This window comes from Dipodomys ordii, unplaced genomic scaffold (assembly GCF_000151885.1).
Source record: "Dipodomys ordii isolate 6190 unplaced genomic scaffold, Dord_2.0 Scaffold23, whole genome shotgun sequence".
Classification (NCBI taxonomy): domain Eukaryota; kingdom Metazoa; phylum Chordata; class Mammalia; order Rodentia; family Heteromyidae; genus Dipodomys; species Dipodomys ordii.
In genome coordinates this window covers 7,080,536-7,094,631 of record NW_012267239.1, presented here as the reverse complement: position 1 = coordinate 7,094,631, position 14,096 = coordinate 7,080,536, and the positions used below count along the sequence as shown (strand labels likewise).

General features: G+C 52.5%; 1 protein-coding gene across 1 annotated transcript in view; it reads right to left on the bottom strand.

Annotated features, from left to right (window-relative positions):
• Nucleotides 1-11,739: 11,739 nt before the first annotated feature.
• Nucleotides 11,740-14,096, bottom strand: part of Ube3b (ubiquitin protein ligase E3B) — a 41,207-nt gene continuing 38,850 nt past the window's right edge. The window contains exons 25-26 of the mRNA XM_013014287.1: nt 12,922-13,014; nt 11,740-12,102 (exon numbers count right to left, since the gene is read on the bottom strand). Of these exons, the coding sequence (XP_012869741.1) occupies nt 11,911-12,102; nt 12,922-13,014 (285 nt within the window). The 3' untranslated portion in view covers nt 11,740-11,910. The remainder of the gene's footprint in view (nt 12,103-12,921; nt 13,015-14,096) is intronic.

The following is a 14,096-nucleotide window of genomic DNA, read 5'->3' as shown; positions in this document are numbered from 1 at the left end:
AAATGAGTGCCCTTTGCTCTGCCCTGGCCCAGGTCAGCTCCCAGACAGGAAGAGTGTGCCCCCAGCAGGGATGCCAGCCGGCATTTCAGAAGAGCCCAGTGCCAAGTGTGCCCCGATTTTATCAGAACCCCACAGCAGCTGTGGAGGGGGAGGGGACTCTATTCTGCAGGTAGGGAAACTGAGGCAGAAAGGGCTGGCCTGAGATTTGATCTCATGATTCCTGGCCTCCTCCCCCGCCCCCCAATCTCTTAATAACATTTTTTTTTTGCTAGTTCTGGGGCTTGAACTCAGGGCCTGGCCACTCTCTGAGCTTCTTTTGCTCAAGGCTAGAGCTCTATCACTTGAGTTACAGCTGCACATACAGCTTTTTGGTGGTTCATTGGAGATAAGAGTCTCATGGACTCTCCTGCCAGGGCTGACTTTGAACCACAAGGCTAGCACTCTACCACTTGAGCCATGGTGCCACTTCCGGCTTTCTCCCTGTTTATGTGGTATGAAGGAATCGGACCCAGGGCTTTATGCATGCTAGGCAAGCACTCTACCACTAAGCCACATCCCCAGCCCTTGACAGCATTTTAATCACCACCTAGGCTGTGGTAAACAATACCAGACACTAATAGATCCTGCTGTCTCATTTCTCAGCCCAGTTTCCCTTAACTGATACTTCATGGCTATTGTTAATGTGCATTTTTCACTGAGTAATTTCCACAGCCCGAACTTGTAACAACATCCCCCAATGACAAACGCCCCAGTTCTGCATCTCCTGTCAGTGACAATGTCACCCTCATCTCGTCCCCGACACCTTCCAGTTTTATGATCTCCCTGTCCCAGAGATGGCCACTGAACCTTTAAGAACCTACACGCATTTCAAGTTTAATTGAATAAAATTCTTTGTATAATAAATTCCACCTGAATGCTACATAAATCAGTGCCTGGAAGGATTTGTGGCTCATCTTTCCCCTGTGACAGGACTTGAGCATTTTGCTGGCAGTGCTAGGCCCAAGCTGGTCCTGTCTTGATTGTATAGAGAAATAAATTCACCTTTGCAGTCCAGCTAAGGTGCAGTTTTCATTTGCCTTGGCCCATGGCTTCTCTGTTTTGAGAGAAGACAGGACTGAAAAGTCTAAGCAGAAAGCTGGGTGCCTGTGCTCACGCCTATAATCCTAGCTACTCAGGAGGCTGAGATCTGAGGAAGCCACCCTGGGCAGGAAAGTCTGTGAGATGCTTACCTGCAATTAATTACCTAAAAGCTGGAAATAGGGCTGTGGCTCAAGTGGTAGAGCACCAGCCTTAAGCAAAATGAGCTCAGGGACAGCTCTCAGTCCCTGAGTTCAAGACCCACGACTGACAAAAAAATAAAAAAAATGCATTTGCTCACCCTTTGTCCCTCCCTTTCTGTACCCCCCCCTCATTTTACACTCCCTAAAAGAAATAAGACACACCCAAAGCAAAAACAAACACCACTATCACCACCAACAAAACCCACGATTCTCTTTCCTGGAATTTGTTCCCATAAACAGTATTTTAACTGTTCAAGGAAATTACATCTCTTTCTACTTTTTTTTTTTTTGGTCGGACTTGGGGCTTGAACTCTGCGCTTGGGTGCTGTCTCTGAGCTCTTCAGCTCAAGGCAAGCGTTCTACCGCTTGAGCCGCAGCACCACTTCTGGTTTTCGTTTTCAAGTGGTTTATTGGAGATAAGAGTCTCACAGACTTTCCTGCCCAGGCTGACTTTGAACTGTGATCCTCAGATCTCAGCCTCCTGAGTAGCTAGGATGACAGGCGTGAACCACCGGTGCCTGGCTCTTTCTCTCTCTCTTTTTTTTTCCTTTAAACTTTTTGAGCTCTGGGCCTGGGCACACTCCTAGGGTCCTTTCTCTCAAGGCTAGCACTCTACCGCTTGAGCCACAGCGCCGCTTCCAGGTGGTTGTTTTTCTGTGATTTAATTGGAGAGAAGAGTCTCATAGACTTTCCTGCCCAGTCCGGCTTGAACCCGTACTCCTCAGATCTCAGCCTCCTGAATAGCTGGGATTACAGATGTGAGCTACAGATACCTGGTGATGTCACATGTCTTTATAGAGACTGACAGAGTCCTGGTCTTTCTGTAGGCAACAGCAGAGCTTAGACAAGACCCTTGACCCTCAAATTCCCTTGGGGTGAACACCTGGGCTAGACAAGGGGTTCGAGTGTCATGGACAACTAAGAGGGGAGGCCGTGTTCCCTCAGAGAGGAAAAGAGTATACTACAAACTCAGGAGGCACCAATCAGGTTCCAGTTCAGGACAAAGGAGCTTCTGGGAACGGACTGAATGAATGGCGCCCAGGCATCCCACTGTCTCAGGATCCAGGAGAGAGAGGGTGCAAGGTGACCTCTCCCCACACCGGAGGCCCTGGTAACAACGCCCAGCGTCTGCTCCCAAAGCTCAGGTCCTCAGGCCCTGGTGGCCATCTGCAGTGCCACAGCCCTTCCCCGGCTAGCAGGTGCCTTTATTTACGATCACCTTGGAAGGGTCGAGCAGACATATGTTGCTAAGGATCGTTTCTTCTTGTTTATAAAATTTATGGCTTCACCTCGATTACACACTGTCAAAACGGGAAAGATCGGGCCCCAATGCCTCTTGCCGCCTGAATGCCTCAGACGTGCGTACATCTGTTAACTCCGTGGGAGCTGTACAGGGAAATAAGCTTTGCTATAACTCAGAAACTCACTGCCTCGCCACGAGGTGTGAGCGGCAGGCTTTGGGAAGAGCCATGCGTGGGGGAAGGGAAGTGGGTGGTGCTCGTGGATGGCGGGGTGCTAGGGACCCCAGGAACCCTGACCTAGCCAGACCACAGACTCTCAAGGTGTTCTAAGTGTGGGAGGGAGAGATGGAACTTTTATCTGGAGGTCCAGCTGCAGAATGCCAGCAGCTGGAGAGAGAGCCATGCCTGGGGCTCTCCAGCTGGCCACTTGAAGGGGTGCGGTGGTGGGCTGAGAAATGCTGACTGCTCTATGGGGGGAAGAAGAGATAGAAATGAACTTGGAGAGGACAATCAGCAACTGGGATGAAGCCTTATGGGCCTCTAAGTCTGAGCCTCTCTCAGGGTAAGATAGTAGTTAGCTTCACGAAGACTTTGTTCAATACAGTGTTGCTACCCAAAGTCTCCAGGCTAGGGAGTAATGTGTAATTAAATAATTAAAATTTTTAATTTAGTTTTTTGTTGTTGTTGTTTTTGGTTGTGGGACTTTAACTCTGGGTCTAGGCGCTGTCCCTCAGCTCTTCAGCTCAAGGCTAGCATCCTACCGCTTGAGTTACAGCGCCACTTCTGGTTTTCTGATGGTTAATTGGAGATAAGAGTCTCTCAGACTTACCTGCCTGGGCTAGCTTTGAACCATGATCCTCAGATCTCAGCCTCCTGAGTGGCTAGGATTTCAGGCGTGAGACACTGGCATCCAGCTTAATAACTAAAATCTTTTCCCGTAAGAATGTGGAAGGAACTGGGTGCCAATGGCTCACACCTGTAATCCCAGCCACTCAGGAGGCTGAGAGCTGAGGATCACTGTCCAAACGTAGCCCAGGTAGCAAAGTCCATAAGACTTTTTTTTTTTTTGGTCAGCCGTGGGGCTTGAACTCTGGGCCTGGGCACTGTCCCTCAGCTCTTCAGCTCAAGGCGATCGCTCTACCACTTGAGCTACAGCGCCACTTCCAGTTTTCTGGTGGTTTATTGGAGATAGGAGTCTCACGGTCTCTCCTTCCTGGGCTGGCTTTGAACCTCGATCCTCAGATCTCAGCCTCCTGAGTAGCTAGGATTACATGCGTGAGCCACCAGCGCCCCGCCCATAAGACTTTTATCTCCAATTAATCACCAGAAAACCAGAAGTGGCTGGCTCAAAGTGGCAGGGCCTTAACCTTGTGCAAAAGAGCTAAGGGACAGCGCTCACGTCCTGAGTTCAAGCCCCTTGGCTGGCAAACAAAAAAGTCTGGAAGGAGTATCAAATAGTTTCTTCTACAGAATAGCGCTCATCAGCTAGTCAGGGAAGAAAAAAAAAAAGCTATGTGAGGGATCAGCTGAACTTTGTAAAAAAACGTATACCTGTATTTGCACACCACAGAGTTCACCTATATGTGAGGCGATTGTGGGTGGCCTTAGCGTTTGCTTCCACTATGTGCAGTTTTTTAAGTTTTCTGTAATGAATTTGGCGTGGATTTGAGCAGGGCTTGCTGGCAACAGACATGAAGGAAAAGGGAGGGAAGAGATGAAAAGCCAATCCCCTGCCTGCACTGACCCGCCCTCCACCCTTGAGGTGGCTGGAGACAGACACACGAAGGATCATTCATGGGGAATGACGCCCCCTCCCTCGGGTCTTCTCTCTCTCACACTCCCGCCCCCCCCACCAGACCCATTGGCCCCTTGAAGCCTGGAAGTGTGGGTGACAGCTGGCTGGTGCCTAGCCTGAATGCACACACTTGGCTTATGCAGTAGAGCCACAGGGGAAGGAAGGGAGAAGATCCCAGGCTCACTGGGGTACTCCTGCCGGGAAATCCCATCCCATTGGCAGACCTCGATCTGTGGGTGACTGACTCTAGCTCTAGGATACACAGAGAGCTTTTCCTCTGATTGTCTCTCATGAGTTTTCATCCTGGAATACCAACCGAATGGACAAAGGAACACACAGGCAGGCAGAGTGATGGGTTGCTGTCAGCGAGCAAGCAGCAAGGACCTAACTTCTGGATCAAAATCTGGCTCCCTTCCTTCTCTCTCTGTTCGGCTGGAAGCAAGAGAGGGCTTATGCCAGGGAAGAAAAAAGATGCCAGTTCCAACTGGAGAAGGAACCTAAGGCCCTGTCCAGATTCAATGGGAAGAAATTTGGTAATCCATTAGTAATGTCTGCCATGGCCTCAGAGGGAGGTATGGAACAAGTGGTGTGTGTTTGATGGTTATAGATTCCTAGGAGAGCATCTCACTGATCTTAAAGAAGTGAATACTTCAGAGGGAGATGTGGTCTCAGAACTGCTTTGGGGAGAGGGGAGGAGAGTCAGCCGACTTTTCAAACCAGCCCCTAAAATAGATCTCCCAGCCCCAAGGCTCTTCAAGAGATATTTCTCAGAGATTTAAGCCAATGACGCATCAGGGCCATAGATCTCCCAAAGCCAAATACTTACAGATCTGACTAATTAATTAGTCAGCCCTGACGCGCTCAACCACCATAATTCAGTATCTGAAATTACATTTCACATTAAAGCATGCAAATTTAAAGATTAAAGACAGTGAGAAATAGTGTGACGTCCCCTCCCCCATCTGCAGCCTCTGCCATCCCAATCTCTTCCGGCTGCCGTTCCAGATGCCGAGGTGGCAAAACCAAAGAGGTTTTGGGCTGCCTGGTCTCTCCATTCCCCAGGGTGCTGTTTCCCAGCTGTATGTAGATCCAGTGCCTTTATCCAGGAAGAGGAGCTGCCCTTCGGTAGGGTAAAGATTAGGATGTAAGAAAGAAGCTGTAAAGAAGGACTTGGTGGGGAGGAGGGTATCAGCATGTATTAGGTGACTCTGGGGAGGGTTCGAAAAAGCTGGGTCTTGCCAGGCACTGGTGGCTCACGCCTATAATCCTAGCTACTCAGGAGGCTGAGATCTGAGAATTGTGGTTCAAAGCCAGCCTGGGCAGGAAAGCCCATGAGACTCTTATCTCCAATAACACCTCCCCCCCACACACACCAGAAAACTGAAAGTGTCACTATGGCTAAAAGTGGTAGAGTGTTAGCCTTGAGCAAAAGAGCTCAGGGGAAGCACCCAGGCCCTGAGTTCAAGCCCCACAACTGACCAAAAATAAATAAAGCTGGGTTGGATAGTGCCCGAAAGCAAAGTTAATTCTCTGATTACCAGATATTTTAATACATTTTTTCTAGAACGCGAGTGGGATGAAGGAGGCTCAGGGCCTGTGCAGACCCCTAGATTTTTTACTCCGCTATATGAGCCACAGCTCCACGTGTAGGTTTTTGGAGGTTAACTGGAGATCAAAGTCACAGATCTCAGCCTCCTGAGAAGCTCAAATCATAGGTATGAGCTACTGGCACCTGGCTTCACTATTGTATTTATGTAGCACAAAACCACCTAAGTGCACATTTCTAATGTGTCTCTATAATTTGGAAGAATTGCTTAAAATCCGAGTATTGCAAGTCTTGGGACCTATGTCCTGGTATTCCAGCTGTGATGATCGTTGTACATGCTGAGCAAGGACAGGTGACTGTTTAGGACCAGCTCCTTCATGCCCATGGCATGCTGGAGAGACCCAGCTTCTATCTCTATTTCCCAGGCCCTGAACTGCCCTGGCTCCCACCTGCTGGCGGCCCAGGCCTTCCTCAATCACTGCCAGCATGATTCTTTTCCAAGGGAGGTAAGCTGGCTTCGGCCACTTGCTGCTCAAGCCCTGTGATTTGGGGATGGGCAGGGGAGCAGGTGCTCAGGACGGAGGACAGGCTGCCCAACATGTTCACCAGAGCCACGGTGGCCCCAGATAGGAGGGGGTGGGGTGGGAGGGAGGGAGAGCACAGTAGACATTGGCCTTCATCCTACCTAGGTTTTTGCCTGAGCTGGTGGGGCCTTACCATGCCTCTTACCTTCCTCTACTGGTGAGCCTCTAAAGGGGAGCTGGGGGTACACCTGAGGGCGCCTTCAAAATCATTAGCAACACCTGACCATTTCTAACACAAATAAATCAGGGGTGGGCTGCAGATAAGAATGGGCAGCAGCCCCTGGGGTTTTGCACCAGCCTGCCCCTTCACACAGAAGGCTCTCTCCTACCTTCGTACACCTCAGGGAAAGGCTCACGCGGGGTCCCAGCTCTGCAACCCAATAGTCCTAAACTATGAGCTGAGCATCTCTGACCTTGGAATTTTCCAAGCTGCCAAGTGGGCTTCACTTTAGGGTGGTATTAAGCAGGGCATGGATGGCTCAGGCCTGTAATCTTAGGTACGTGGGAGGCTGAGTTTTGGAGGCTCACAGTTGGAGGCCAGCCTAGGCAGAAGAATGATCAAGACTCCCTTCTCAATGGATAGGTGAGCACAGCGATGTGTGCTCGTCATCCTAGCTATGGACAGGAAGCCTGAAATAGGGAGACAGCAGCTCAGGCGTATGCCCAGGGAAGGAAGTGAAGCTCCAATCTGGACAATAACCAGAGCAAAAAGATAAAAGGGCAGGGGGCATGGCTCAGTGGTAGAGGATCTGCTTAGCAAGTGTGAGGCACTGAGTTCAAACTCCAGTATCACACACACACACACACACACACACACACACACACACACACACAGATTCCTGGAGGAATATGATCACTTGTCTTCCCCTGGGACCGGTTAGGGTTCCTTCCTAGTGAGCCAGCTCCATGGGGGTGGGCATGAGGACCACACTGCCAGCGTCTGCTGGTCCTACATGACATCCCACCCAGCCTAAAGCTCAAGGGCTCCTCCATGTCTGTTTGGATGATGGAAAGCAAGCCTGGGCTCCTGGGTAGTCTGGCTTCCTGAGCTGGCTCTTGCTTGGAACACCTGCCAGCTGCCCAGCCCATCTGGCACCATCTGTGCTGGTGACAAATCCATCCAGCCAACTGCACACCTCGCCCTTGCCAGTCAGATAGTCAGGCTGGCCCGCTGTGGGGAGAGGAGCTCGCGCCCGAGGCCTGGCAGTGTTGCTAAGGGTCGCCGTGTGTCTCCACCTTGGTCTCCGGCTTCAGATGCCACGTCCCCTGTAGGGACCACTTCGGAGCCCAGCTGTCCCTGCTATTCAAGCCCTTCGCCTGGGCTCCGGACCAGATCCAGAGGTGGCGCCCTCTAGTGGTGCGAACTCCCGCAGGCGAATTCACCTCTGCATCCAGCCGAATGTGTCAACTGCATTCAGTTCCCACAATCCCTGGGTGGATGAGACACAACCATTTGTGCAGAGGCCTGAGTGCAGAGCCTGGATCAGAGCTGACCCTGCTGAGGTGGGGGCGGGGGGAGGGGATTAAAGGCTGCAGGGGCACAGCAAGGTGTCTGGAAACCCCTCCGTCTGGATTCTTGCTTATGTACTGTTCACTCTGACCACTGGCACAGGGGAGAGAGGATCTGTCAGGACCGGAGCCCCATGCATCTTATGAGCTACTGGAGTGGATTTTTATCACTATTTGCTTTCCTCAGGAAATGAAGGCAGAGTTGGACTCAGTGACTCAAGGCCAGAAACTGCAGATAGCATCTGCAGCCATCTCACGATGTAGCCTAGGTTAGATTTATTTATTTTTTAATTCTTTATTGTGATTGATTACATAATTTCCCAAATTTCACAGTATTGTGGGATAGTAATGCTTAAAGTCACAAACACATTCTAACTTTCATGGGGCAAATAGTTGATTGTGGTCTATAACATTTATGAGTTCTATGAGCTTTGCAATAGTTATTTCTTCCACATTGGGATATGTACATTTCTTTTGTTTTGCATAGCGTCAGCTGTTCCCTCTTTCCCACTCATTCCCTCCCTCCCATCACTGCCATTGAGTTGCTTAGTTCGTTTTGGTCAATGTCCAGTGCAGCTGATGGGTCCCGCTGTGGTATGTTTTTCCCTGATTCCCTCTAGTTCTGTGTTGTCCTCCTGGTTTCCCTCCAATGTGCACATATATACCATATATGTGATCAGCAGCACAGGGTTATTTATAGTGATTCGACCAGATGAGTGGAAGTCCTTTGTTTCTTAAGTCTTGTTAATTTTGTTGTTTCACCTTACATTTTGGATTTAACATCCACTTATCAGGAAGACCATGTGCCATTTGTCTCTGTGCTCTTGGCTTACCTCGCTCACCATGATTTCTTCTAGCTCCATCCATTTCCCTGCAAATGCCATTATTTTGTCCTTTCTAATGGCTGCATAATATTCCATTGTGTATAGATACCACAACTTTTGGATCCATTCATCTGTGGTGGGGCATCTGGGTTGTTTCCATATCCTAGCTATTGTGAACTGTGTTGCAATAAACATGGAGGTGCACGTGTCCTTGTATACTGGTTCCTGTTGTTCAGGATAGATGCCTAGAAGTGGTATGGCTGGGTCATAAGGGAGGCCAATATTTAGCTTTCTGAGGACCCTCCAGACTGCTTTCCAAAGTGGTTGTATAAGTGTACATTCCCACCAGCAGTGTAATAGGGTTCCTCTTTCTCCACATCCCCTCCAGCATTTGTCGTTGGCTGACTTTAGGATGTGGGCCATTCTGACTGGGGTAAGGTGGTATCTCAGGGTTGTCTTTATTTGCATTTCCTTCATAACCAGGGATGGTGAACATTTCCTCATGTGTTTATTTGCCATTTGCATCTCTTCTTCTGAGATAGGTTAGCTTTCAGTGCATCATCCTCCTGCCTCATTTTCCCCAGCGCTGGGATTTCAGGCATATACAACCACAGCTGGCCTGTGTTATTTTTGAGAAGTTCATGAAATGAATCTCTTCCCCCAGTTCTTTCGCTCATCTGGTCAGTTTAGGTTTCACCAGTGTTAGAAATCAGCCTGAGACTGGAGGAAGCCACATTCATGTGAGGGGGTCATGCCTGCCTGACCTGCCGCTCTCACCAGGGTGATACCTGCTGGATATGGAGGAGACAAGCTACAGCTTCGCTGCTGTCTGCAGCTGCCCAGACCAGTGTTTTCCAGGCTGAGATGCTCCTAGGCAGGTATGAGTCCTGTCAGCACAAAGCCCCATTCTTCCCAGTTATAAACACACCTCCTCTTGCTGAAATGATTTAGAAACACCGCAAGCAAATCGTTGGTTGTCAGAGTGCACACCACCAGTGCATTCCAGGGGCTCTACAGTGCTCTGTGAAAGCAGGATGAAATGCTGGGTGTGGGAAAGCTGGGTGCACTGAGTCTTCTGAGTGCCTCAAGTCCTCTGGATGGCAGGCCTCCGAAGGGCCCTTCCTTTCCCACAGCTCGCCTGGTCCCCCTTGGGTTATCCTCAGTGCCCCCAGCCACACAAAGCCATCAGTGAGGCAGGTGTGAAATGAGCTGGCTTGTCCAGTGGCTGTTAATTCCTGGACTCGGTACCCGTCCATTACCTCAATGTTCCCCAACCTACATCACACATGCTGTTGTAAGCTACTGTGCCGGTGGAACACGGACTCTCGCCGCAGCCACACAGCCCGAGGTGCTGGTGACCCAGGGGTGGGCCCCAGGGGTGCTGCTTGGAAATGTGCCAAAGCCTGGGGCCAGCATGACAGACGAGCAGCTGACACCCTCAAGGGGGCTGCAGGTCAGCACCGAGTCCTCTGGCCCCCTTGGGTCAGCTCTGTGTGAGCTGAACCCAGACACCCAATCCCAAGCCATCCAGGCACACGGCTGGATAGAGTAGAAAACACTGACACCATGTGCTCCAGTACAAATTTAATAAAGCCTTCCATACATCTTCATCCATAAGTTATCTACAAAAACAAAACCCACGACATTTCAAGAGCCATCAGCGTGTCAATGGACACCAGCTAGGAAAGCAGACTCAGCATCTCAGTGCAATGCCACACCTGCTGGAGGAGACTGGGGTGCAGCTCCAAGCTCCCCTCCACTGGCCAAGAGGACAGACAGGTCTGGGGTGTCGGAGCTGTGAGCCACCAGCTCCTCGCATCGCCCTGCCCTGGCTCATGAGGGCTCCATTTTGTCCGGGCAGGTGGACAGTTAACTGGCCGGCATCTGTGGACAGATCATCTGCGTGCAGCCAGCACAGCTTCAAAGAAGCAGTGTTCAGAGTGTGCAGGAGCCGAGGTGACAGCCCTAACTTCATGTCTTCAAATTCCCCGGCAGCCTGGCCCAGGAGGCCACCAAGCCCAGGGATGGCCCAGGGCACCCCAGCCAACAGCGGGCCAGCTACACCCAATGAAGGCCATGGAGACGAGCCTGCCTGCTTTCCTGACTCGGGGCCTCGTGCTGGAAGGTAGTCCCAGCTTTGAAGACAGCGACCATGGAGGGGAGGCCAGGCACTCGGGGTGTCTACCCTGGCTTGGGTCTGGTGGTGGGGGTGCTGGAAGCATGGGGGGGTGGGGGAGGGTGGCCTGGCTTGGAGACAGTTCCCATGGGAAAGGAGAAAAGCAGGGCAGAGGGGCATGATGGGTTTTAAAAGAAATCAAGTTAAAAGGATCCAACAAAATGGAAAGAAAAGACAGGAACTGGGGGGCGGGGCCCAGGCTCCCCGTGCTGAGGCTGGATGGGTGGCAGGACCCACGATTCTCAGGATATTAGTCTGTGGAGCGAAGGCACTGCCCAGGTGGACAGATGCCTGTGTTTGCTTCCTCATTAGACAGACCACCGGCACAGGGGCGCAGCCAGCGTGGCTGTGCCCTGAAGGAGCCAGCCGTGTGAGTTCGGGGTGGGGTGGGCTGGTGCGGACCCCCTGGAAGCTTAGAGAGGAGGGCGGTGGGGCAGACCACGTGGCTTTGCAGCGGGGACGGTGTCTTGAACTTCCTGCGCTCGGTGGCCTCTGCGGCCGGGGCAGCGGCCGCGTGGACAGGGCGCGGGTGGGGACTTTTGTCGGGTGCATAGCGGCTGGACGAGGCCTTACCTGAGTAGAGTTTTCAGAACGGAAGGAGAGGACCTCACGTGTGGCAGGCCACACCACGGAAAGCACTGTAGACTGCCAGTTGCGCGGGCTTGTCGGATATGGCCCATGGAGGAATAAGGAAGACCCACTGGAAGCCCGAACCAGGGGAGCCCTCTGCCATCGCCGGCCCGAGAGCCGTGGGCCCCTGAAAGTATGGAGAGGACCAACGGGGTGGAATGGGAAGTTTATTTTCAGCAGTCCCTTCCCAGTCCTGTTTCCTGGAGGCCTCGTGCCTGAGGATCTCGGCCACGGGAGACTCACGGCTGGGGAGAGGACGTGGGGACCAGTGCCGCCCGGTGCGCCGGTCACATTCCCTGGAGAGGACGGTGCTGGGTGGGCGGGGCTAGGACAGCTCGAAGCCCGTGTTCATGCTGATGGCGTAGCGCAGCTTGTCGCGGAGGGCGCTCTTCTTGCTGTAGTTGGGCAGTTTGAGCAGGTTGAAGCAAGTGGAAGAGGTGGGCAGCCGGCCGCCTGGCTCTCGCTTTCGGATGGTGAAGAAGCCCCGGAGGACACTGCCTAGGGTGTCTCCAGTGTCCTGTAAGTGCATACCACCACTTTGGGTTAGGGGACACCTGGTTTAGGGATCTGGCCAGTCTCTGGGCACCAACTGGAGCATGCGTGGTGGGTGCAGGCCCATGGCTTGAGGTCGAACCTCAGGGCAATGGCCTGAGGGACTGATTCTCCCACAAGGAATCTGGCACTGGGCAAGGCTCACAACAGACCTTATGGTTAATAGCCAATTGGCAGCTGAGGGATTTTCAAAGAGCATCGCATTGTAAGGCTACTTTAGGTTGGAAAGCATTCATCCCTGCCTCACCAGTGCTGTGGATCACGGCAGGCAATCACCTAGGCCAACATTCCCTTAAGATGAGAGGCCGGCTGTCCCACGCAGAGAGCCAACGGGCACTCACACCACACCGCCATGAAAGGCAGCAGCACCTCAAAGCCATGCAGCTGCGCACACCCAGAGATCACTCACCCCAGGCCGCTCGCATCTAGCAGACCACCAGTGTCCCATGCACAGGACTGGCAGGAAGGTGCTGCCCACGCCTGCCCCGTGCACTGCCACAGCACCAGCCGCATGGTGCCTTGAAGCACACGTGTTTTAGGGCCAGACCATCGCTCACGGCACCCCTACCTTCATCCTGATTCCCCTCCCCAAGTGAGGAAGAGGAAGGCCTTCCATGGGTGCTGTGCATGGCCGATTCTTTTGCCAGGAGAACTGCAGACCCTCCTCTCCAGGCCCCGAGGGGCCGGGCGCCCAGCTCGCTGAGGCAGACCCAGGGAAGGCCCCACGTGGTAGGCGCAGGAGCCAGCCACGCCCAAGTCAAGGAACCCTGCCCCAGTTTGGTACCTGATCGTCCGACACTTCCACACAGCGAATGGAGAACGGAGGCTTGAGGTAGGCGAATCCCAGGAGCGGGGGCCTGGAGCAGCTGGTCACGAACTGCAACATGAGGCAGGGTCAGAGGGGGCAGGGAAGGGCACCCGCCCCTTCACCGGCAGCCAGGGTGATGGAGGGGCAGCTGGCCTAGGTACCCAGGGCACGCGGGACATCTCAAAGGTGCTGCTATCTGGGGGGCCACCATGGGTAACTGGAGTTTGACAGGGAGTTTAGGCACAATGCAAGCTTCCACCGGGGCACTTCTAGGAGGCAGGTCTCTGGTGGGCCTGTGACATGCAAGGGTGGTCAGTGGTGCTTGCTTGTTCTTAGGGATGGGCAGCCCTGGAGGGGGCTGGGGCAGGGGCGAGGCACAAGCTTGTGGTGCCATAGGTTTGGTGTGGAGAGGGAAGTGTGTCCCTAATTTGATGCCCTGGAGTTGGGTACTGGGAGCCCCAGCACAGGACACCTGGTGTCAAGCTGGGCTGCTCAGCCCCGGAGGAGGCCTTGACAGGAGGGGACCTGGTCTGGAAGGTCCAGGTCCTCCTGAAGGAGGAGGAGCAGCTGTCACTGCTGTAGAAGTGACATTGCCACCTTGCCTCAACCACAGAGGCCACGCATGCTCAGGGCACATCCTGCACATGGCAGGGAGGGAAGGCTTTTCAGAGTGTGATGCAGGTGGTGAGATGATTCCATGTTTACAAAACTGTACCTGTTCATAACAAACATGAATGTCATCCAGTGTCCTATAGTACTGTTCAGTGAGGTGACATTTGGCTGGGGGAGGCATATTAGAAGTCACAACTATACTAACACTTGGATAGAAACTGATAAATGCCAGCCGTTCCATTTGCCAAAACACACACTGATAGCAACCTAAACAATTATGTGTGTGTGTGTTGGGGGGGGGGTCGGTTGTGGGGCTACAGCTCTGGGCTGGGAGCTGTTCCTGAGCTCTTCAGCTCAAGGTGAGCACTCTACCACTTGAGCCATAGGGCCACTTCCGGTTTTCTGGTGGTTAATTGGTGATAAATCTTTTTTTTTTTTTTTTTTTGGTCGGTCATGGGGCTTGAACTCTGGGCCTGGGCGCTGTCCCTCAGCTCTTCAGCTCAAGGCGAGCGCTCTACCACTTGAGCTACAGCGCCACT